General features: G+C 45.2%; 1 protein-coding gene across 5 annotated transcripts in view; it reads left to right on the top strand.

The window, feature by feature from the left end:
- Positions 1–22527, top strand: part of hipk3b (homeodomain interacting protein kinase 3b) — a 63323-nt gene extending 40796 nt beyond the window's left edge. The window contains exons 4-17 of one of the 5 annotated variants that reach the window (XM_083651101.1): positions 7782–7901; positions 9556–9642; positions 10223–10407; positions 10918–11077; positions 12989–13112; positions 13271–13392; positions 13572–13687; positions 14222–14389; positions 14694–15005; positions 15608–15754; positions 16303–16562; positions 18240–18291; positions 19449–19588; positions 21837–22527. In XM_083651101.1, the coding sequence (XP_083507227.1) occupies positions 7782–7901; positions 9556–9642; positions 10223–10407; positions 10918–11077; positions 12989–13112; positions 13271–13392; positions 13572–13687; positions 14222–14389; positions 14694–15005; positions 15608–15754; positions 16303–16562; positions 18240–18291; positions 19449–19588; positions 21837–22375 (2532 nt within the window). In that variant the 3' untranslated portion in view covers positions 22376–22527. Of the gene's footprint in view, positions 1–7781; positions 7902–9555; positions 9643–10222; positions 10408–10917; positions 11078–12988; positions 13113–13270; positions 13393–13571; positions 13688–14221; positions 14390–14693; positions 15006–15607; positions 15755–16302; positions 16563–18239; positions 18292–19448; positions 19589–21332; positions 21389–21836 lie in introns of those variants that run through there. The other 4 variants (XM_083651104.1, XM_083651102.1, XM_083651105.1 and 1 more) reach the window with 4 other exon arrangements.
- Positions 22528–24848: the final 2321 nt, after the last annotated feature.

A 24848-nucleotide genomic window follows, 5' to 3' on the forward strand; every position in this document is an offset into this window, starting at 1 on the left:
GGAATGTTTTTAAGTCTCTACAGGAAGGAAGAGAGAGAGGATGGGGAAGTGGGGGGGGGGGGGGGTAGATGAGGGGGCAAGTGGCTGACCGCGACAGCTCCAGATTAGTGTGGTATTTCCCAGTTCCTAGTTGAGGCGCTTCCCCGTGGGTGTGATGGTGGAGGGTGGGGGTTATGACAGTGAGAAGGATGGCATCTTCCTGTGAGTGATGGTACAGCTATTTGGAGCCGGTGGAGGCCTGATGGTGACTGATCTGGGCTTACTGTACACGGAGCAGCCTAGTGCCAGCACAGCCTCAGGCAGGTGCTGCTCTATCCCATACAGTACATTACCCTGCGTTACAGCGCTGAGGCCCGCACTGCACACGCCGACCGCACTCCTCCTCCTACCAAAGTGTTTTTATAGCCTGGCATCATTTTTCACACTGCCCAGGAGCAACGGCAGGAGGGATATAACTCAACACCTCCGAAAGAGATTGGACTTGAGCGCAGCAGCAGCAGCAGCAGCAGCAGCAGCAGCAGCAGCAGCACCAGGCTAAATATAATGAATGTGTTTCTGCAGGCGAGATCAGCCTGTCCCAAAGCTGCTGCTTCACAGATACCTGCGGGGAGCCTCCTCACTGAAGGAATGCTTGGAGCTGATGGGAAGCCTCAGATAGAGGGGTGGTGGAGTGAGGGCATAGATAAGCAGCATTGTGGAGGGAGGGAGAGAGAGAGAGAGAGAGAGAGAGAGAGAGAAGAAGCAAGATTACATGTGAGAGGAGCCTGCAGAATGTAGTATTTATCGGATAGAGAGATGAAGAAAGGTGAACTAAACGATGGGTAGATATAATGGAAGTGTAGCCCAGTGTGGAGAGTATGGGCGGGAGTGTTTCGTAGCGAGAAAGCAATGATCAAACACGTCTGTTTCAGAGTTCAGCTCATTATATTTCAGCCTGACGGCTCCTGGTCTGCTGAAGCTGGCTGCTATCTATTATTGTCTCCTGCTCAAAATACTTGCTCAGTTTGATAAGCCTGGATGTTCTCTTTGGGAGGACTCCACTTTGGCACTACTTCACCGGCCCATTCGAGCTGTGTGGTGGTGGTGGTGTAGTGAGTGGAGAGACTGCTGGTTCACGATGAGAAGACACCCAAATCCCTACCCTCCATGGGTGCTGTTCTGCAGCTGACCTGTGCTAGTTCCCCCCACCTCTCCCTTTGCCAAGCCTGCCCACCGACCGGTATGCAGAGATCTGCATTTGGTCTATCATGACGTAGCCTAGCCTAGCTGAACGCAAGAAGTAGCCAGCTAGGAGAGTTCAGGGGCCGACACTCCCCAAGTAGAAAATATGTTGTCATGAGAGGTCAGTTTGGTTAACCTGACGCTGCCAGATGGATGCGTTTGTTTTCACCAGAATCCAGCTGGCGTGCAAACGTTACAATTTGGTGGCATTCTGGTTCTGATGGCTTTATTCTCTGCTATGTTGAAGCTCAATGCTTAAGGCCTGTGTGTTGTTGCTCATGTGATGTCGTCGCCGGGGGAAACAAAGTGTACACTAATACTTGACACTTTCTGTCATTGCTGTTGTACTTTTCAAATGAGATGCTATCAATCAATAATATCGATCAGACCTGGGCATGATGTGGCCCGGGGGCCAGAACCGGCCCTCATGATGGTTCTGCCTGGCCCGGGAGGTCTAAGACAAACCACACCTTTTTACTTCTGATGCTAGAAAAATCTAATGAGATGACCTGAATTGGCTGTTTGGAGTGATTTTCAATATAATAAAAGGCTGAAGAATAAGAGCAGAGTATGTTCTCTATCATTTAATCTAGTGATAAAATTAGAGGTTACGGCAGGACAATATTTTTTTGGCCCCCGGCAACATTCTGGGTTTCTCATGTGGCCCCCCCAGGAAAAATAATTGCCCACCCCTGATATAGATGAACGTCAGAGCTTTTAGTGTTGGACTGTTCTAATATATACAGATACAGAGATAATGAACACAGCTGGTCCACCGGCTCCTAACAATTTCACAACTTTATAGGCGACATAAAAAGAAACCAGACAAATGAGATATGTGAATTGATGTTCTCAATAATTCCGAAAGAAGGAAAAGATACTTAATGTGAAAATTATCCAACAAACATTTTCTCAATGAATACGCTTATTCTTACCCGATAGTTTTAAGTGTCATCTTTTACTCTTTTTAAATAATCAAACCCAATAAATGAATCATCATGCATAAATCTTTCAGTATTTCAGCGAAATAGAATATCATAGCAACCACCCCCAACGTTTTATTGCTCTGCCTTTCTGTCATGTCTCTCCGGTTACACACGCGTGCACGCACGCACACGCACACACACACACACACACACACACACACACACACACACACACACACACACACACACACACACACGTACACACACGTACACACACGTGTACTCACCGTCTGTCTAGCCTATATATATTTAGCCACTCACTCTTTCACTCTTTCTCTCTGAATGACACCTACAGCTTCACAGTCAAGGGAAAAGATGTGATGCAGAATGAACTGGGTCATGGGTTGCTGCTAAACCAAACCACCAGCATCCGCTCTCATCAAACATCGATGACACAATAATATCCTCACACACGATTCGCCAAACAAAACCTGTCTGCGTTAATGGTCTACAGATGACTTTGCCTTTCTGGCATAAGGGCTTGCAACCCAGCAGTTTTTGGACAACGTTATTACTAGCTAGCCATTGTTGAGTGCATCCCCTGGCCATTCATTGACTTTTTTTGAGGGGAAAATAGCCGTCAGCAGCAACAGGCCCAGTCGGGTGTGTGGTGGGGTGTCATCCTGGGGCCACATGGTGATCTGGCTGGGGCTGAAGAGGGTGCTGCCACCCCCTTCTTCTCCACTCTCTTCTTATCTTTCTGCATGGGGGTCTGGTTCATCCCACACAGCACATTGTATTTATAACTCTTTCCCCTCGTCTCCTCTCCTCTCCTCCTCCCTCTCCTTACCTCATCTCCCCCTCCACCCCATCACGCCACCTTTTACTTCACTAGCACAGCAGCAGCAGTGAAGGGTCACCCCTCTGACACGACAAACCTTCTCACCACTCAGGCAACCAACGTCTCATTACCAGCAGCTATGATTAGCCCCGGTGCTGTAGGGTCCTGGGAATCTCTCCATCCCCCATATTTTTTTTTATATCCGTCTCTTAAACACGCTAGTCTTCCTCTGTCTGTCTCTCTCTTTCTGGCTTCTCTTTCTCTAAGGGTGCTTTCACACTGGCCGGTACCGTTCCCGAGCACACTTGTCCCCAGACTGACTGTTGATGACAGTTTTGGAACGTTTGACGAGTGTGAACGTTGCGTTCCGTCCCGGGCGCGCAACAGGGAACCGTGACAGGATCCACTTGGTGGTCAGGTGGTCTGTGGAACACTTTGGCGTGCCCGGGGCACGGAACGCTTGCGAGTGTGAACGCCAACCGTTGCGAACCACATAGACAACACACGGGTGAGGATAAACTCCAGGCGTAGTTGATGACGCAAGTGCACTCTGTTCCGTTCCCGAGCGCGGAAGAAATGTTGTAATGTGAAAGATGACCAGCGGGGAAGAGGGGAGGGGGAGCAATCGTGCCCGGGCGCAGAACGGAACGAAAAGAAAAGCAATCGTTCCCAGTGAGAAAGCACCATTATGGGCGCAGGGCTGGTACACGGGGAATAGGAGCACCTTTTCCAGGGAGTTTTACATCTTTACATGAGGGGGGGAACTTAAGTACACTGTTGCAGACACGAGCAAGATGTGTCTTTTGGGTTGGCGGGCCGGGCCAGGCCCGGCTGGCAGCCTGGAGGAGCAGGAATAATAAGAGGATGTAGACTGGCTCAATGGAGGCAGGAGGGATTATGTTGGGTTGGTACTGTAGCTGCAAGGCTCCGAGTGGAATTTTCCTCTCTGCAAACTGGTCCAAAACGTAGCCCAGTTTGTTTTTCAGTGTCAGGGATGAGGAGGAGGGGATGCTTTGCACACTGAGTAGGAAGGGAATGACGGTTAAACTGAGATGCAGTTTTGTTTATTGGTGTGGGATAGCTTTAGCTTTAGCAGCATTTCATTGTAGTGTTGCATTGTTGTCGTGTGGATCGACATAAACAAGACCACCGCTGCCTCTACTTCCTGTCTGTTCTCCAGCAGGCCCAGGCTCGCTGGAGAGCTGTTTTGCAAGGCGGTAGGTTTGCAGCAGTGATCTCACTGTTTGGAGGCCTACAGAGAGAGACACGCCTTCCAGGAAAAATCTGGGTTTTCCCGTCACAAGAATTTTCCGACCCACGCACACGCACACACACACACACACACACACACACACACACACACACACACACACACACACACACACACACACGCGCTGTGTTGTTTTCTGTTTCTGTTGCTGTTTACATGATGTTGCCCCGCTACACGCCCACTTCATTATAGACATGTTACATGTCGTGCTCAGCTGGAAGGAGGGAACTTTAGGATAAACGCAGCCTTCACCTTAAAGTCTATTTAGAATTCACTTAGGAATGCCATCATCGTGTGTATTAGAGTGAGGGAGAGCCATTTCTTCAAACTTTAAATATACCGGTACTTGATGTGATCAACAAAGAAATGAATTAAAATAAGAGTAAAAAAATAAAATAGATATTTTTCTTATAAAATAATATATTTTAAATATAGCCACAAAGTTAAATAGCCACAAAGCAATACAACTGCGTCTCTTCCTTGGCCCGGAAATTATGCTGGTGTCCAGATGGTTTCCAGGAGTATACAACCTACTTAGGACCGTGCCCGAGTCATAACCCACCGGTGTTTTCCCGGTGATTTCCATAATCGGGGCAATCCAACATCGTAATTGAAAAAATAAAGTTTGATTCAGCGCACAGCCCTATCATCTAACCCTCATAGCAAAACAGATGACATTAGCCATCAGAATCCCAATGGATACATTCATCATAGCCTCCCATATAGCCTACAAACAGGCTCATGTTGACACAAGACACCCACACACAACAAGACACTTCATTATAGACATGTTACATGTCGTGCTCAGCTGGAAGGAGGGAACTTTAGGCTAAATGCAGCCTTCACCTTAAAGTCTATAGAAATTCACGAATGCCATCATCGTGTGTATTAGAGTGAGGGAGAGCCATTTCTTCAAACCTTACTTGAAGTGATAAACAAAGAAATAAATTAAAATAAAAGTAAAGAAATAAAATAAAAACATATACTGTATGTGTAATGTATATATATTTTGCCCAGGTTAAATAGCCATTTCTAAAGAGCCATTTCTTCACACTTTAAATTTATGCTTGATCTGATAAACAAATAAATAAATTAAAAGTAAAAAAGAAAATAGATATATTTTTTAATAAAATAATATATTGCCCGGGTTAAATAGCCACAAAGCAATACAACTGCGTCTCTTGCTTGAGCAGAGATTATGGTGGTGTCCAGATGGTTTCCATGAGTAATACAACCTGCTTATGACCATCCCCGGGTCATAACGTCATAACCCACCGGTGTTTTCCCGGTGATTTCCAGAATCGTGGCAATTCCAAAATCGTAATTGAAAAAATAAAGTTTGATTAAGCGCACAGCCCTATCATCTAACCCACATAGCAAAACAGATGAGATTACATCCATGATGCAAGCCATCAGAAGCATCCCAATGGATACATTCATCATAGCCTCCCATATAGCCTACAAGCAGGCTCATGTTGACACAAGACACCCACACACAACAAGACACATTGCATTAAGTGCACAAAGGGCACACAGACACACATGGAAGCATCCAAAACATAAGACGCTCCAACAGAAACATCTATGCTCTGAAACATGGGTACTGTGAAGAAGCCTAACGCCGGGGACACACCAGAAGCGTCTCCGAAGCAGAGCGTTACGGAAGTGTCGAGCAGGAGCCTGACCATTCACACCTGAAGCGCTCTGTTTTGCTCTGTGCCTCGCTCTGTTTTGCTCCACGCCAGTCACAACTTGTTAACCTGGCCGCTGGCGGCTCGTGTCAAAAATAGACCCAACGGCGCCGAAACACTCGCTGCAGGACGTGAGACGCCGCGGCCGGTGTGATCGGTCTCCCCCGAGATATTTTACAATTTCTCGCTTTCCCATCACTATGGTGTGAATTATAGCCCATTTCTTTCAGTTTCAGGAGAGTAAAGCAGAGCTTTAAGCATAGCTAAAGCATAGCTTAAAGCAAAGCTAGAGTAAAGTATAGCTATTTGTTTTGGCTGGAGAGACGCAGAAGCCTTGGGTCATGCACACACAGCGTGAGGCAGAAAGGGCCTTGGGATAGGAGGACACATCATCTGTGTGTCAGGCTACAGCTTGTTTTGGTGATGAAGGCTGCACAATGTTTGCGTAGAGTGAGGTCACGCGTGTTTGTCTGCGTTAAAGCTATCTAGGCCTTGACAGACCTCAGCATTGTTATTTGAGTCTGGTGATGAGCTGGCAGACAAGCTGCTTTGCAACAGCAATGCTAACCTGCCACATTTGATCCTCACTCTGCTCCCCCGCTGTCCGGCTGGCTGTCCCTTCTCTCTTCGCCCCTGAGCAGCACCCCACCTCTAATGGATGTTTTCCTTGACACCTCGCTGTGATTGACGTCAGCCGGGCTCCTCACTGGTCTCCACTCTCATAAAGCTGTGGATGATACTCTTGCTCCGCAGCATCTGAAGCATCACTTTGCAGCAAAGCACTGGCACAAAGATCATAGACATCACCCCCTCCCCCCAATAGAGAGGCAAAGGGACCGCCTACTTCCTGCTTCAGCAGCACTGTACCAGAGATTTTCATCCGCCATTTATTTTCCCATAGACATTTTGTAAAATGCAAATAGTTTTACTTGTTCAAACCAAACGGTTCAGATATATTTAGAATCGGGAGAGACCATAGAACATTTCACACTCTGACCAAAACTTAAAAAAACAACATTGAAAACATATTTTCTTTAAATCTGCAGTTTTTTACGTTTTTTGCTCAGAGTGAAATGTTATGCGGTCTCTCCTGTTTCTAAATATATCTGAACCGTTTGGTTTGATCAAGTAAAACTTTTTATAAGCATTTTACGGTTGTTGTGGCCGCATGCATGTATTGTGGTGTTCGTGTGACAATAAAAGACGGGGCTTGTCCCGTTACGAGAGAGTTTTTTTTACGAGAGAGAGAGAGACGTTTCACTTTGGCTCTGTATATCAGCACACCTCATATGCGTACACCCAGAGGACCCTGACACTTTCTCAAAGTTCACAAACGCACACGCCGCTCATCAGTGCAGGGGGTCACATGAATGTGACATCTCCAAGGTCTCTGCAGCCACACATGCATTCCACACACGGTGCATTTCAGCTCTGTGATTGACTTGATGAAGTGATGCAGGTGTAACAGGCCTCGATGCCGTAGATAACCTTGTGAACTACCATTAGCGTGCATGAGGCTTTGTGAAGGCCGATGGAGGCAGGGATCAGGATATGATGGTTGTAGACATAGTACGGGTGAAGGACAAATGAGCCATTGAAAAACAGTGGAGACGATGGCTTCGTAGCTGGGGGGGCGGGGCATGTCTAGATCTACAATGAACATAAATGGTGATTATATTGTTTAAAATGGTAATAGTGAATTGGTTCGCCCCACCTTAACGCACTGAAAATAGCTTATTTTTTCCATAAGCTACCACATTTATCTTTCATTCCGTTTCATGCTGTCTCTCTTTCTGCCCCCCCCCCCCCTCCCTCCCTTCTGTGCCCAACAGATTCGCTACATCTCTCAGACGCAGGGGTCGCTGGGGGAACATTTACTGAACGTGGGGACAAAGACGGCACGCTTCTTTTGCAGAGAGTCCGACTCGCCTTACGCAGCATGGAGACTGAAGGTGAGGACTATTCATCAAAATAACATGGCATGATTAGCCTTATGACAGAACACTATAGAGAGCCAAAGTGGAATGTCACTTCCTACTTCAGCACTGTACCAGAGATTTTCATCCGCCATTTATTTTCCCATAGACATTTCATAAAATGCTTATAAAAATAGTTTTACTTCTTCAAACCAAACGGTTCAGATATATTTAGAAACCGGAGAGATCGCATAACATTTCACTCAGACCAAAACGTAAAAAAAAAAAAAGCGGGTTTAAAGAAAATATTTTCTCGATGTTGTGTTTTAAGGTTTTGGTCAGAGTGAAATGTTCTATGGTCTCTCCCGATTCTAGATATAACTCAACCATTTGGTTTGACCAAGTACAACTATTTTTATAAGCATTTTACGAAATGTCTATGGGAAAATAAATTGCGGAAGAAAATCTCTGGTACAGTGCTGAAGCAGGAAGTGACGTTCACTTTGCCTCTCTATATAAGTGGGAAACCTCTTCTCTTGTTATAGGTCAGCTCTCACTCAATCACCAAATATTCTCTTCCTCCCTCTGGGCAAACAGAGGCTGATGTCCCTAATAAAGCAGAAGCATTTGGTAGCCTTCCCTTTAGTGAACTGAAACATGCACAGAAAGACTAAGGGGGTGTGGCCACGCTGATGCGTGCTGTCTGTCCGTCTGCGTTCATTTCTCTGTTCACTTCCATTCATTTTCAAGACAGCCGTCCGTCTATCTGTGGAGAACTGATGAAGCGTACGTATCCAGCTAATTTGCATATGTTTTGATGGACAGAAAAGTTCAAGAGGGCTGAACTTTTTCTGGATGGACGTATGGGATAGTCACTGTCCGTTTAGCCAATCAGAGTCGAGGAGGCGTTCTCGGAGTGGAAACGGAGGAGCGGAAATCACCGCCATGCAGTTGCAGGCATCCATAAAAATGCTATTTTAGAGCCACAATACCGTTATAAATATCAACAACAACTAGTCAACAGATATCAAAGCTGGTGGGCTTTATGGAAAGAGCACGACTCGAACTGGCCGACCGTTACATCAAACTGGTCATTCAGTGGCGTTTTATTGCCACATATGTAACGTAGCGCACAGAGCTAACAGCTAGCTAACTCCAGCTTTCTTCTCTCGGTTTATATGCGGGTCGCTGACACCTTCAAGGTGCTTACTGCCACCTGCTGTACAGGCAGGTTACTTGTACATGCAATGGACATACATCTATCCGTTTTATAATTCTGTAGATTTTTTGACGGATCAGTGTAGCCACGGCCTAACCTTTTGTTAGATAAAGCCTTATCAAAGATCCATTCATAAAAAAGTCAAACTGACAGTCCCCGTTTCACATAATTATCTCTTACCTGATGCGTGTCAGCTCTGGGCTCTGCTATTACATTTCTTGTAATGTGAATATATGCTCATAGGGAGAATTTAATTAGCACAGGAGATACATTCTCGGAAAATGAGCTGTGTAAGTAATTGAAAATGTCCACCCCTATTTTGAATCTTAATCTGTGAATGCCCCCCCCCCTCCCTCTTCAATTTTCGGGGAAGCTTGGAGTTATTTCTAGGAATATATGATTAAAGTCATACCCTGCAGCTGCCTTTATTTAATCGAATGCTTAATTGTTTGTCTCTTTGTCTCCCCACAGTCGACGGATGAGCACGAGACGGAGACGGGGATGAAATCAAAGGAAGCGAGGAAGTACATCTTCAGCTGTTTGGATGATATAGCGCACGTACGTTTGCAGAACAGGAAGTACACGCCGCCTTCAGCTGCTCAGATCACAATGTGCTCACAGGGCTCAAGAGAGGAAGTGCAACATCAGATGGTGTGGGCGATGTCGGGCACTAGACCTTCGTCAGAGGAGGCACACCTAGATAGAGTGTACAGATCTTATTAAGGGGAGAGAAAAACACTAATCTCGCTTCTGTTGAGGTACTGTACAGTACAGGCACTAAACTAATGTTGAAAAGTCAAGGTTCAGTTTCATATTCTCTGTTGAAATCCACAGCTGGAAATTCCCAGGCAACTATGACTGCTTGTAAACGTCTGCACTGTTGTCATTCAGAAAAGAGGGAGATTCTTGTGAAGTCATCCTCAATTATGATTCGTTATTCTTTGGAATCACATTTGATTTGTTTTGGTAAATATTGCAAATATTCCACTTTTGTAAAATTGTAAGACCCTTGGTGTATTCAAACATGCAGCATAATGTGAGGACATTTCTCATTTTACACTTTGTTTTAATATGTAATTCTATAAAAAAAAAAGTTTTATGAAATATGTAATTTGAACTCAAATCTTTGCTCTTCCAGGTGAATTTGGTGATGAATCTGGAAGGTAGTGACTCGTTAGCGGAGAAGGCAGACCGGCGGGAGTTTGTGAGCCTGCTGAAGAAGATGTTGTTGATCGATGCGGAGAAGAGGATCGCCCCTGCCGAAGCTCTCGGCCACCCCTTTGTGACAATGCAACACCTGCTCGACTTCCCCCACAGCAACAAGTGAGTCCCGACGTGCCTCGCTTCATAACACATGTCGCTATAGAGAGCCAAAGTGGAACGTCAGTTCCTGCTTCAGCACTGTACCAGAGATTTTCATCCGCCATTTATTTTCCCATAGACATTTCGTAAAACGCTTTTAAAAACAGTTTTACTTGTTCAAACCAAACGGTTCAGATATATTTAGAAACAGGAGAGACCGCATAACATTTCACTCGGAACAAAACGTGAAAAATGCGGGTTTAAAGAAAATATTTTTTCAATGTTGTTTTTTTAAGTCTTGGTCCGAGTGAAATGTTCTATGGTCTCTCCCGTTTCTAAATATAGCTGAACCGTTTGGTTTGACCAAGTAAAACTATTTTTATAAGCATTTTACGAAATGTCTTTTGGGAAAACAAATTGCAGAAGAAAATCTCTGGTACAGTGCTGAAGCAGGAAGTGACGTTCACTTTGCCTCTCTATTTCAAGACTTTGAACCCAACTTTGAACGTTTCCCTTCTTGTCGTTCTTCAGTGTGAAGTCATGTTTCCACATCATGGATGTGTGCCGGACCCGTCCCAACGCATATGAGCCCGTCAGCCGGAATAAGGGTCCGTTCATCAGACCCGTGACCACGGCCGCTGCTGCCCCGCTCAACCACCCCTTCAGCAAGATGGCCGCTGTCCACACACAAGTAAGCACTTGCTGCTATGTCCGCATTATGACCTCCCATTAATTTGCAATGGAGGCTTCAATGCATTTTGTACACTGTGTTAATTTGATCAGGGCCTCCAAAAACAGTTTTTTTTTTAACCAAGGACTCCAAATATGCATTAGACTATGGACCTCCATTTGATAAGATTGCATCGGAGGAGAGTTTTGTTGTTACTTGTGATATGGTAGAGAATTATCTAACTTTCTATACTGTAGGTGGGGAGGCAACAGAAGGACAGAGGGTCTGTGAAACCTATGATGAGAACAGTCCTCATCATACAGTCCCTTATTGTGGTAATTTCTTCCGAATGAAATGATGACAGTGAAACTAACCCACTTTGCAAACAACTGCATTAGACCAGTGGTTCTCAAATGGGGGTCCAGGGACCCCCAGGGGTCTGTGGCACTTTGCAAGGGGGTCCGCGAAAAGTTTTCAGGAAAATAAAAAAATATATAGGCTATATATTTTTTTGCAAAAGCTTCATAGTTCAACGAAAATATTGTATGCTTTAAATCTAAAATGGTTCATGGATTACATTCTAATCTAACAAACCTATCAATTTAAAAGTCAAGCACGTTACCGTGGAAACAATTAAGCTTAGCCCAAAATCACAAATCAGAATGAGGGGGTCCCCGGGTATATTTTCTATCTTGTAAGGGGTCCTTGGCTGAAAAACATTTGAGAACTTCTGCATTAGACTACTCCTGTTGCTGCTACAATCAAGAAATAAACATTTTAGCGGTGATTTTTCAGATGGAAGAATCACAGATGGTACGACATTAGAATTGATTGACATGGGATGTATTGTTCTGTTCATCTGCTCCTGGAGAAACTATGGAGACGCAGACAATTACCTTACATGCACTGCTTTTGTGTATTCCAACTTGCCCACCTTGTTGCGTCTTCTTCGATCTGCTGTCATGGCAACCAGATTACGTCATGTTGGTGAGGTCATGGCAACGGTGAAAAATGAGTCTTGTTGTTGCTGAGGGGGAGGAAAGCAGCCTGACCCTTCTTTTGCATCGGATCTGTTGTCATTTTAAGACATCTTTGCTCAAAACCATCTCACAAAGTATGGCATCAAGAAGATGACACATTTGGTATGCAAGACAACCAATCGTGATCATAGTGAAGGTGCGTCATGTATCATGATGACAGGGATGCAAACTAGGTGACAGTCAACTTTTTATTTATTTATCCCAAAATAGGTCACTGAATGATTTCTGATTAGCTTCTCATTCTGCCCTGGGTACCTGTCACCTTTTTCACCCTCCATGAGTTTGCATCCCTGGCTCATGCATCACAAGTACAGAAATAGGCTGATATAAATAGGTCTTGTCATTCCTATTCAGACTTAGCACTCTGGAAAAACGGATGAAAGAATGTGTGGTCACACTCACACACGCCTTGCATTATTATGTCAAACTTGCCAGCGATGTTTTGTGTTTCCATGGAGCAATTTCGGTGGAACCTTATACCTTTCTTGTTCAGCAGGACTTAGCAGGAAACATGTCCTGGCTTTTCAGTATTATGGACTGCATTTAGCCTCTGAAAGGGTGCTTTGTGTTGACTATCATGTGTGTGTGTGTGGGCAGGGCCACATACTGGAAGTGGAGCAGGCCAGAACAATATAGGCCTAGTTCTCCTTATTCAATCAATGTGATTATAACTAGGCACGAGAGCAGCATGAGTAGCAAAATGTGATCCACGGGCAGAGGCACATGCTTGACTGTTCTTTGTTTATCCCCGTTGCTGTGTGGCTGAAACACAGCCTGCTCCTGATACACATGTCGCCACCTACTGGCTCTTTAATGCTATTGCTATTGATCATTCATGTATACCTGATGGGAGTCGAGTCAGGCTTTTTAATAACCGCGTTTCCTTTCTTAGGGGTTAGCTCCATCGGCCACATCAGTGATGCACCCTGGGATACCACTGCAGGCAGGAGGTGGTCAGTTTGGGTGCAACGATTCGTTTCAGCAGGCGCTCATTCTGTGTCCCCCAAGCATGCAAGGTAGGAGACAAAAGTCTGCACCCATGTGAATGTATATTTGACTTGTTCATTATTCCTTATAGCTGCAGACTAATATACAGATCTCACTTTTATTTGTCTCCTCATATGGATGGTCATCTCTAGGTTAAATATGTTTCTCTGTCCTCTTGTCCCTGCAGGAATCCCCAACAATGGAGCTAAACCAGCAGGCTACTCCGTTCGAATGGAGATGGCTATGCCTCTGGTCACCCAAGCACCCCCAATCCAGCCCCTGCAGATGAGACCTGGAGTCATCACACAGGTAAGGAAGCATAGGAATGATGGCCTGATTAGGAAGTAATCAGCCCTGAATTTCGTGAATGAAATAAGCAAATATTAGTATTAGTAGACGGCTATTTGTAGAAGCTCGAAACCTTTTGATGGTAGATGTGTAGTCATAAGTACCGTAGATGACTGCATGGGTCTTCTGCCCTTCAACAGACCTGGTCAAACCGTGCCCAGCAGATCTTGGTGCCTACCTGGCAGCAGGTGCCGCCACCACCAACCACGCTGGCATCTGACACTGTGGCAGGCCCACAGAGACTGGGCGACTGGGGGTAAGCCATTTGCGTGCCTCTGTCAGTGTGTTACCGTTTGATACATTTTCGCAGATGTTCTCAGTATGTGCTTTCAGGTTGAGACGAGAGAGGAATGCATTATTATGCTTCGTGCCAGACAACTCGGAACTCAGGATTTTCCAACCTCCTACTAGCAAAAGTACACTGGAACGCCACTCAAAGTGGGAGTTCCTACTTGTAAACTGGGGGGGGGGGGGGGGGGGATCTACCCCGACTTCACAGAGAATCAGTTATCTGACATCACACAACAGTGTTAAACGCTTGGAGGTCGGAAATCAGAAATTTCAACAGGGAAATTCCGACCTCCGAGTTGTCTGGAGTGCACAATTAGTGTTGGTTGCTATGCACACCATTGGGAATGGCTGAACTGCTCTGATACAGCACGCTTGCTGCCCTGAATATTAATGATAAATGAGTCATGCATGGTCTGAGTCAGGTCCCTGCGACCATTTTGTCACTAATGGCGCTCAAGCTCTTTGGCTCAATTTGCAATTTCCTGTCTTCTTAATGCAGGAAAGTGCGTCCCCATGGTAACCATTACAGCTCCATGATGGCCCATCCTCAGCCACTCTTAACCAACCAAATGACCATGTCCGCCCACCAGCCAATCAGCATAGGCATTGCACATGTGGTGTGGCCACAGCCTGCTGCCAACAAGCCAACCAAGCCGTCTATCAACAGGTATGGTATATGGGCTGTTTGTGCAATGTGACACTAAAAAACATGCACGCGCGCACACACACACACACACACACACACACACACACACACACACACACACACACACACACACACACACACACACACACACACACACACACACACACACACACACACACACACACACACACACACACACACACACACACACACACACACACACACACACACACACACACACACACACACACACACACACACACACACACACACACACACACACACACATTTTCCCTTGCTGAATGCGACACTTTCCTCTCTGTAGGGGCAGCAACTTCTTCCACAACACAAACATCCAGAATTCAGTCTGTCAGTCCCCAAAGATGGCCGATACGGCAAGGAATGTGGAGGAGGTGGATGCCAGATGCCCAGAGGAGGGGCATATCGACGCACAGGATCACGGAGCAGAGCGGGTGGAGGAGGACGAGGAGGAGGAGAACTGCTGCAAGGTGGAGCTCTCGGCATCGCAGGAGCAGCGGCAGGCCATGGTGATCTCTGACCTAGCCAGCCCAACCGTCAGTGTCATCAGCATCAGCAGCGATGAGGAGGAGAGCACACAAGGACACTCGATTGCAGAGTGAGTACCATCATCAGATCCCTCCTAATAGACCCTTCTCACGGGGGCCATTTTGTGCAAGCTAAACACTAATGAGGGTTTCAAACTTCCATGATTGGAATTTGGAAACCCTCATTAGTGTTTTGCTTGCACCTGTGTTTATTCTGCCTTTTCCACACAAAATGGCCCCTGTGAAAAGGGTCTATAGCAGGGATACTCAACTTGCTTTGCCCCGGAGGCCACTTTTGCAAAATGACGGGGGGCCAGTTAATAAACAAACATTAATCATATAAATTGTTTCTGTAGCGGAGTGTAGGTATTTGGGGTGTCAGCCGGAGTTTAGTCTGACAATTTTGTGCACACAGGATAGGATAAGTTAAGTTAGTTAGTACATATAAGTAACTGGGTGGTGAGCAGGTGGCGATATTTGAGAATTTAGCTGGAGCTCAGTCGAACTTTATAGTTTTCATTGTGAATTAGAAAATGGCCAGGGGGCCACTTGGCACCCTATCGCGGGCCGCAAGTTGAGTATCACTGGTCTTCTATAGTATTGTTAACTTGGTTTTTAAATTGTAAGTGACTCTGTCTAATAGGGTCCCTCTGTTCTCTGCCCGCCTATGCAGGTGTAAGGGCAGTGCTGATTGTGAGGCCTGTCAGAGCACGGTCAGTATGGAGAGGGTGTGTTCCCTCAGCAGTCCAGACAGCACGCTGAGCACCAGCTCTTCAGCCTCGGCCCAGTCCAGCACCTCACCCTGCAAACGCCCAAACAGGTACGGCTACAGTTAACGCTAACTTTTAATTAACATACAGTATATAAAGGAACGTCTGTTACATTCGAGCCCTTGCCAAACGAGTTCTCACAATGCTGCTGCTCTTAAGCCTATCAGCACTACATAACTCTCTCTGTATTGCACAGTATAGCGGGGCAGGGTTCAACAGAACCAATGGCCCGCTGGCCCGTGGCCAGTAAAAGTTTAAAGTTGGCATGTTGATTGGCCAGTCACTTGCCCGGCCGAGCCAGCTAAGTTCCAGTTAGCCGTCTGCTAACTTCAATGGGGATGAAATAATTCAATCGTGTGGCTCTTCTAGACTTTCCAAATGTTATCGGACCAAATGGATCAAGTTCTGATAGCGAAACAAGTCATTAAATGACTTGTTTCGCTATCAGAACTTGATCCCCACAAAATGTTTGTGGGGTTTAGAAGAATGATACTGTATATATAATAATATATAATACAGAGGATTTGGCAAGAGCTATCAAACAGGAGCAAAAGATGTGTCTTGTCGCCACCTCTCTGATTGGTCTGCTCTCTCGCAGTATGTCGGACGATGAACAGGAGAGCGGTTGTGACACGGTGGACGGCTCGCCTCCCTCGGACTCCTCTGGCCGTAGCAACAGTCCCTTCGCAGAGCGTCGCTACATCGCAGGCAGCAACCAGAACCGCCAGCCGCGCGTGGCGTGCGTCGCCCCGGAGACCGAGCCCAGCAAGCCGAGCGTGCGTACGATGGTGGTGCCTCCGATGAGGGTGCAGAACAACAACAACAATCCTGTTGTCATCGAAACACTGGGCAACACAGGTAAAAAGACTGCACATACGACATCTGACACACCGCACATGTATTTGATCTGACATAGGTCTGACGTAGAATTGACCTAATGGTCAAACCTGAAAACCATGAAAAGTGTAACTGAGCGATTCTATAGAGTCTAGAGGTCAGATTGAAGGGCGTCTGGGTTAGTGCAGCGGTAGATTCCCTGCCTACCAACACGAAGGTCGCAGGTTCGACCTCCCGTTTTTTACCTCCGGCTTGGTCAGGCTTCGGGGTGGTGTAGAGGTAAAAGCACTCGCCTACCACCGTGGAGACCGGGGTTCAATTCCCGGCTGCGGTACTTCCGGCTTGGCCGTACCTTCCTACAGACAGTGTCTGCTTAGTGGGAAGCCGGATTAAGGTATGTGTCCTGTCCTGGTTGCTGCACTAGTGCCTCCTCTGGTCGGTCGAGGCGCCTGTTCGGCGGGGAGGAGAACTGGGGCGAATAGCGTGATCCTCCCACGCGCTACGTCGTGCCAGTGAAACTCCTCACTGTCCGGGTGAAAAGAAGCGGGCTGGCGACTGACTGCACATGTGTCGGAGGAAGCATGTGCTAGTCTACAACTCTCCCCAGATCGGCAGAGGGGGGTGGAGCAACCACCGGGAAATAGCAGGTGGAATTGGCCAAGTACGACTGGGGAGAAAATCTGGAGAAAAAAAAAAGAGAGATCAGAGAGAAATGATGGAACTACTGAAAGTGAAAATGGCAGTAAGTATTAGATGCTGCTTTACAACCTCATTCCTCAACTTAATAAGTGCACTCTGATAGGGCTGGGTTAAAAAAATCGATATATCGATATTGAATCGATATTCATGTGAAGGAACAAGTATTGATACATAAATCCCAGTATCGATCTTTTAAAATGCATTTTACAATTTTTTTTTTTTTTTAATAAACATAGCCTATAATATTATAGGCTGTGTGTGGTAGTTAAAACATAGTTTCAAGTTGACGTTTATTTATGTTTGTACTTGAAACAAAAACATAAATACTGTAGGCTACATGTGCATTGTGCATGCACCATGAGCCAGATGTACAGACCTCAAATATGTTTGCACTATAATGTTTGTGAACTGGAAATGTTCATGAGCTGTATTTAATTTGATTTACGGTAATTTGATTTACAAAGCATTTATACTTTATGAAACACTGTTTACAACATGCTGCTGTTCAATGATTCTGTTGTATAGTGGAAATCTAAATTTGTTTGGCTTCTCACAGAAGACTTTAAAGAAAGAGACAGAAGACTGTGAAGAAAGATAAGATGTTGAATGACTATGTTGGTCATGTTTAAATAACAAAGAATGACATGATGTAACTGCTTGCTTTATGGTCAATTCTTAATGTAAATATTAATACTTTTTAATAATGCACCAGGTTAGAGGGTTCCTTGTACAATTTACAGCATTAGTTATTTGAGAATCTCTTCTATTATCAAAGCAAAACTGGTATTGTAACTAAAATATCGATATCGAATCGTATCGTATCGGAAATCGTATCGACTTGGGACCTTGTGTATCAGAATCGTATCGTATCGGGAAGTCAGTGGCGATACCCAGCCCTACACTCTGATGTCGCTGTCTGCTCAGGGTGCTAGCAAAGTGTATTAGTGGGTCAATGGTAGCTCCGAGATCCAGTCACCACTGCTGCTGTCTGCTCCACAGGTCCCATGGCCTGGGATTACGCCGTCTTAGTAGGCCACAGAGGTTCTCACAGGTGATTATGGGCGACCTGCCCTGACGTATCTGCTCTGATCTTCTGCAGTGGATATTTGTTTGCTGTCAATTCCTTTTGCTCTTGACTCCAGCTGCCACTCTTGAGAGCCCCCTTCTTAGCCCCTCTGTATCTGTGTGAGCGTGCACTTTATCAAGCTACATAAAGCATGCACAATGGCCCCTGAAACATTTAATGTCCTGAATGAAATATTCCAAAACACGTGTGGGCAAACCAGAGGTCACAATGAATGTTCTGGCTGTCATTAAAGAATCAATGTTATATGAATGTTGTTCAGGTGTTAAATGAGAGTCAGGCATGCTATATGTACAGTAGGCTTTATCGCAGCTGTGGTCAGTGGGACGTCACCCGTCTCTCGTTTCATAGACGGCGTTCATTTACGAGCCCCCCTTTTTATAGGTCATCTAAAGTTGAGGGTTAACTGTAAATCCTCAGGGAAAACGGCACGGTCTCATATCACCTTTCATGTCATCAAAGGCATCCCCCGTCCCCTCACAACTAAAACCCCCCACATAAAAGGGCACAGCCTGCTATTCTAGTGCTACCGGGGGGTATTTATAGATGATAGTCTGACCCCCACTATGAACAAGCTTATGCTACCCCCCGCACCCACCCCCCTTCCCCGATCTATTTTTAAACATGGAGATCATGTTCAGAGGACAGATGCCAGTGTGTTTTGAAGACCAGGATCTGAACACACACGTTTGAAATCACTGACAAGCCCGCAAAGCCTCCTGCCTCAAATCTGTCATTCCGATAAAGCCACAGTCGTGGTTTATATCCAAGCTCCAGTCGCATCTGTTTCCCCCCGCCCCCACTTGTCGTTCACACTGTGAAATTGATAATGGGATCCTAAATAGGCCTTTTTCACACCCGCCATTTTGCGTCGAAAAGGCAGGGTAAACACAGGTGCAACCAAAACATTAATGAGGCCCCCCAGCACTGGAACACCTAAATGGATTGGAAGTTGGGAAACCCTCGTTAACGTTTTGCTTGCACCTGTGTTTACCCTGCCTTTTACAGACAACGTGGCTGCTGTGAAAAAGGCCTTTTGTCTGCATGTATTAACTTGTCATCTTTCTCTGTCTGTGTCTGTGTCTCTCCCTCTACCTCCCTCCTCATCGTCTCCTCCCCCCCAGTCTTGGAGTCTTCATGCCAGTTCAAAGGTCGAGGTGTTCTTGGGCGGCAGCTTCACCACTCCACTCCCCTCCTCAACCGGCCACAGAAGATCACCCCTGCATTCCAGCCCCAACAACAACAGCCCATGGGCTTTGGGCAGGTCAGCACATGCAGCTACACAAACGCACGCACACTCACTCTCTCTCTCACTCACTCACTCACACACGCACACACACACACACACACACACACACACACATACGCACACACGCGCATACACACACACACACAGACACACTCACACACACACACACACACACACACACACACACACATACGCACACACACACATACGCACACACGCGCATACACACACACACACACACACACACACACACACACACACACACATACGCACACACGCGCATACACACACACACACACACACACACACACAGACACACACACACACACATACGCATGCATGCACAATTTATTACATATAGTTCCATCTGTGTTGCCCCTTGGTCAGACCAGAAGTGTGCTGAGTGCGTGAGTCCCGACTGGGCTGTTCAAACCAGAAGGGAATTTGTACACAGCCCATCTACAGAGGAGAAATATTACATGAAAATACGCTGCCCCCCCCTCTCTCTCTCTCAAATTAATATCTCTATCTCAAATCTCTCTCTCTCTCTCAAATCTCTCTCTCTCTCTCTCTCTCTCTCTCTCTCTCTCTCTCTCAAATAAATCGCTCTCTCTCTCTCTCTTTCAAATAAATATCTCCCTCTCAAATCTCTCTCTCTCTCTCTCTCTCTCTCTCTCTCAAATAAATCTCTCTCTCTCTCTCTCTCTCTCTCTCTCTCTCTCTCTCTCTCTCTCTCTCTCTCAAATAAATCTATCTCTCTTAAATAACATAACAATAACAAGAAAAGACAAGGTTAATAACAGACCCAATTTTGAAAGGGCAAATGATTATTCAAAACCAGTCTTTGAAAAAACAAAAGTGAGCACATCACATCTCCAACACTGTTACTTACAAAGCATCTTTACTCTCATTTGCACAATGACACAACTCATGATACAACGGCAAGGAACACGATATTGATCTTCATTTGGAATTACAGGCATGCTATTTAAATACCATTCTGCCACTTGTCATGTGATCTTCTTACAGAGACTCTGTTCTTTATCATGTGATCTTCTCACAGAGACTTTGTTATTTCTCTGTCACAGAAGGGCTTCAAGTCATGTATTGCCAGAGTGTAATATTGCATTCTCTGTCACGAGACCAGCTTCATTTCTCGGTTATCCCCCTCTTATTGCTTTTATAGCCCTCCCACATGCTCTGGGGAAAGACAATGAAAAGCGCTATAATTGATTCTGACAAAAGTTCTTTCTAATACTGTTATTATCATGGTAAGACAAAGACATGGTGTCCTGCATCTGCCCTTTGTCTTCAATATTCCACAACTGAATAGGTACATCATAGCCCTCTGTCTATAATCATAGCCCTCTGTCTAGGCAAGCGGCTACACTTCATGCGTTCAGGTGGTAAAAAAAAACCACACACAAAATTTGAATTCTTAATTCATTTTCATTGTAGAGCAACAGTAGCCTGGTAAACCAGCCCGTCACGTGAACTCATATTTCATTTGGTTCTGCGTGACGGTCTGGCCCCGAAGCCAGTCGGGGGGTTTAGCAGAAGCTACAGAGCGGAAAAGTCAATCAGCGACTGCGCTGTGATTGACAGCGCAAGTTGGCCAATCAGGAACACTACTAGCACTGCACTAACAAAACAATAATGGCCGCCTCCTTGCCTAATGTCAGCGTTTGTCTAGTTTAAACAGCCATAAAGTGCAGTTATTGCAGAAATAGACTCAATAACAACAATTAAACAAGTACAGGAGTACCGACGCTGATTGGCTGAAGGAGTTGTCTGTCAAGGCAACTACGCCCGCCCCTGCTAAAGACTGGGTGAAGAGTCGGGGCCAGACCGTCTCGCAGAACCAAATGAAATGTGAGTTCACGTGGCGGGCTGGTTTACCGGGCTAGAGCAACAGCCAAGAGGCAGCAACACTGTAATGACAGTCTTATGTAGCCTTAGGGTAAATTAGCTATACTGATGTGGTGGGCGTTGATGCTGCCCTACTGTATTTTCCTTGGTAACAAGATTTCATATCAAAACAACTTATTTTCAAACTACAGTATGCTGCTAAGTAACTGTAGGACTATGCTTTGTAAAGAGTGTTAGCTGGTGAGTGAACAGTGGCTGGTTTTGTTTGCTGCATTTGGTGGGTGGCACCTGTTAATTGCCCTCCGAACATGCAAGACAGTGACACCTAGTGGCTCACAGAGACGGCGTCGAGGAAAATGGTGTGAATCCGCTGTTCTCCTTTTTGTCCCCTCAGGTGCCGCATTACGGTTCGTGCCACCAGGAATGGAACGGCAACTATGGCCACCGGCGCCCGCAGGCCTACATCCCTCCCACCATGCATGGGCACCCTTTCGCCCTGTCCCACGGCAGCCCAAACCACAACGTGGGCCCCCACCCCCACCTCGGGGGCCACCCGCACTCCCAGCCCACTTTATTGTCCTATCCCCCGTCTGGGCCCCTGGTCACGGCTGCACCGGTGGCCCACATCCTGGCGTCCCCTGGGGTGTCGCGGTCCGTCCTCCAGCCCACCTACAGCATCTCCCACCCGGGCGGCATCGTGCACCAGGTCACGGTGGGCATCAACCCCCGGCTCTTGCCCTCGCCCACCTTGCACCCGCAGGGCCCGTTCAAGCCCCTCTTCCCCCCGCACTCCTACATCGCCTCGCCTGCCTACGCCAGTTTCCCTCTCAGCCCCACCAAAATCAACCAGTACCCCTACATCTGAGCGTCGACGACAGGTGGTTTCCGCACTGCCGCGCTGCCCAGATACCCTTCGCACCACCAGAGGGCTAGAGGCGAGCAGGGGCGAAATTCTCTCTGCAACCACAAAACAACATGGTTTTCATTTCCAAAACCATGGCACAACCACAGAGAAAGCAAGCTATTTTTTTGAATCATGTAGACTTGGGTGTAATTGAACTTGAAGCTTTAAAAAAACAAAACAGAGTTCCAGTGGTGGAGGGGAATGGTGGGGGGGGGGCGGGGTAAGAGATAGAAGGAAATAATGTATGAATGGCTGAATGGATATGAATGAATGAGTAGATAAGAAATTCACACTCAATGTGTTTTGCACATTTGATATATCTTTGCATTGGATCTTCTACAAATACTCCTCAAAACAGGTAAAATAATTGGGGTGGTGTTGAATAGTTAAACTTTGCACCCCTGATCCCAGCTATTTTTCTATATTGCCTTCTTACGCGTGTGCAAGACACATCCATATTTGTAAAGCCATCCCAGTCTGTAGCTCTAGGTTGACAGATGCACATGTCGTCCACAAAGTGTATGTCGTACTGCGTTTGAAGTATTTGTACGTTTTCTCGGTGTCTTCTTCTCGGTGTTTGCAAATGTCAAGTCAGTTAACCGATTTCAATAGGGTCGTTTCCTCACGCTGCATGTGGTCTTGCATGAGCAGAAAAATGTAAACGGAAAAGATGCTCTTATCGTTTGTGTATCAAGACTCGCTGCATTGTATAAGTGTCCCCAGCCATAGTGCCTTACATATTTGAGGTTGTTAATGTTACTACTTATATATGACTATATACATGAATATTAATGTACTGGACTGCAGCACTTGAAATTCCAATCAGTCGATGCATCCTATGTGTGAGTCTATATATGCACCTGTGTATATGTCCATGCATAGCCTGCATGGATGTGATGTATCGCGGATAGCGGTGCTTATATTTTGGAGTCGGTGTGTGTTTTCAGTGTGTACTAGTGAGTTACCTTTTCTGTTCTCTCGAGAAGAACAGCATGCTTTGCTGTTGCGAATGCTTGCCGTTTCATTTTTCAACGTTTTCGTTTTCTGACCTCCCTCCCCCCGAATGAACTAGTGTACAAAGTGCAAGTACTGAGTATTGCTTACTATTTGATAATCACTTTCTATTTAGTGAAACTCTTATTACTAACAGTATTTGTTACTGTTTGACGAAACTGCAATACAATCGAAATAGTTGTTGATTTTTTTTTTCCCTTTCTGTCTTTGTATTTTCGTTTTGAGTGTTTTTTTGTTTCCTAGATGTTTAGAAGTGTGGTGGGCATGGCTTTGATTAGGTGAGGGCGAAAATGCAAATTAATTCACGGTATGGAATCTTCTAAGCCTGAGCAGACCATGCAGTATTTGATATACACACATATATATGGACATACATATATTATAGAGCTAGACTATTTAGTACAGATGCTTGATAAGGTGTGAGTTAATCGTGTGCAATTCTCTCATTTATGCATGTGTGACAGAGTTAACTTTTCCCCTTTACATTATAACATTTGTTTAAGGCTTATCGATGTCAACTGCTTATTTTATACATTCCGTCAGGGAGAATATATATATATATATATATATATATATATATATATATATATATATATATATATATATATATATATATATATATATATATATATATATATATATAAAATATAATGTGCTGTGCTGTGTGTATTTTTTTCTGTTAATTTGACTAGTTATGTGTAAAATCTTCGTCTTTACTTTCAAATGAAGTTGCTTGTGCACCACCAAAGACTGTAATTCATTTCTTGAGCAAGGTAGCTATTCTGTGTGCATAGACCTCAAGTATACTGTAGTCATAGAATGGGGTTCAGTAAAAAAAAAAGGGTATTTAAAAATGGCTGAGGTTTTGTCGAGCTTATTGGGCGATGAATAAATCGTATAATTTTTTTCTTGAATGTATCATAGATAAGCTGCTATATGATGATTGCCACTTCAATAGCTGTGAAATTAGGTGATTTCTCTGAGTTTAAACCTAGCGTTGCTATTTTTGTATAGGTCCCTAATTATCTGAAATAGAAGTGGTTTTGATTTTAGTGTTTTGCGTTCATATTTGGAGTGTCATTGTAACTACTGTATTGCTGACAATGGACATTAGTTGCATTTGTTGTTTTTGGGGGTGTGTGTTTTTTGGCATCAGTATTTTATCCTTATTAACCTTTTTGGGCTCATCACTGCATATAAATGATGTATCGATGTAACTTAATTTTTGTATGTTTTCATATTGCCGTTTTGTACACATCTAAAGCTGTAGCTTGCAGGATTGATTTAACTTTGTCGATGTGGTAGTTCTGTATAATGGTGTACTACCAATACTCTCTTATGTATTGCAGGAGCACTGTGAGAAGACAGACAATATTCAGTGTGTTCAATGATATGCTTCTGTAACGTTTCCACAAATCTCACAAACACACACACACACACACGCCGCTAAGCACTCATACATAAGCTTGTATGGGTGTGGATGATTAG

Source organism: Poromitra crassiceps (genome assembly GCF_964638095.1).
Source record: "Poromitra crassiceps genome assembly, chromosome: 14".
NCBI lineage: Eukaryota > Metazoa > Chordata > Actinopteri > Beryciformes > Melamphaidae > Poromitra > Poromitra crassiceps.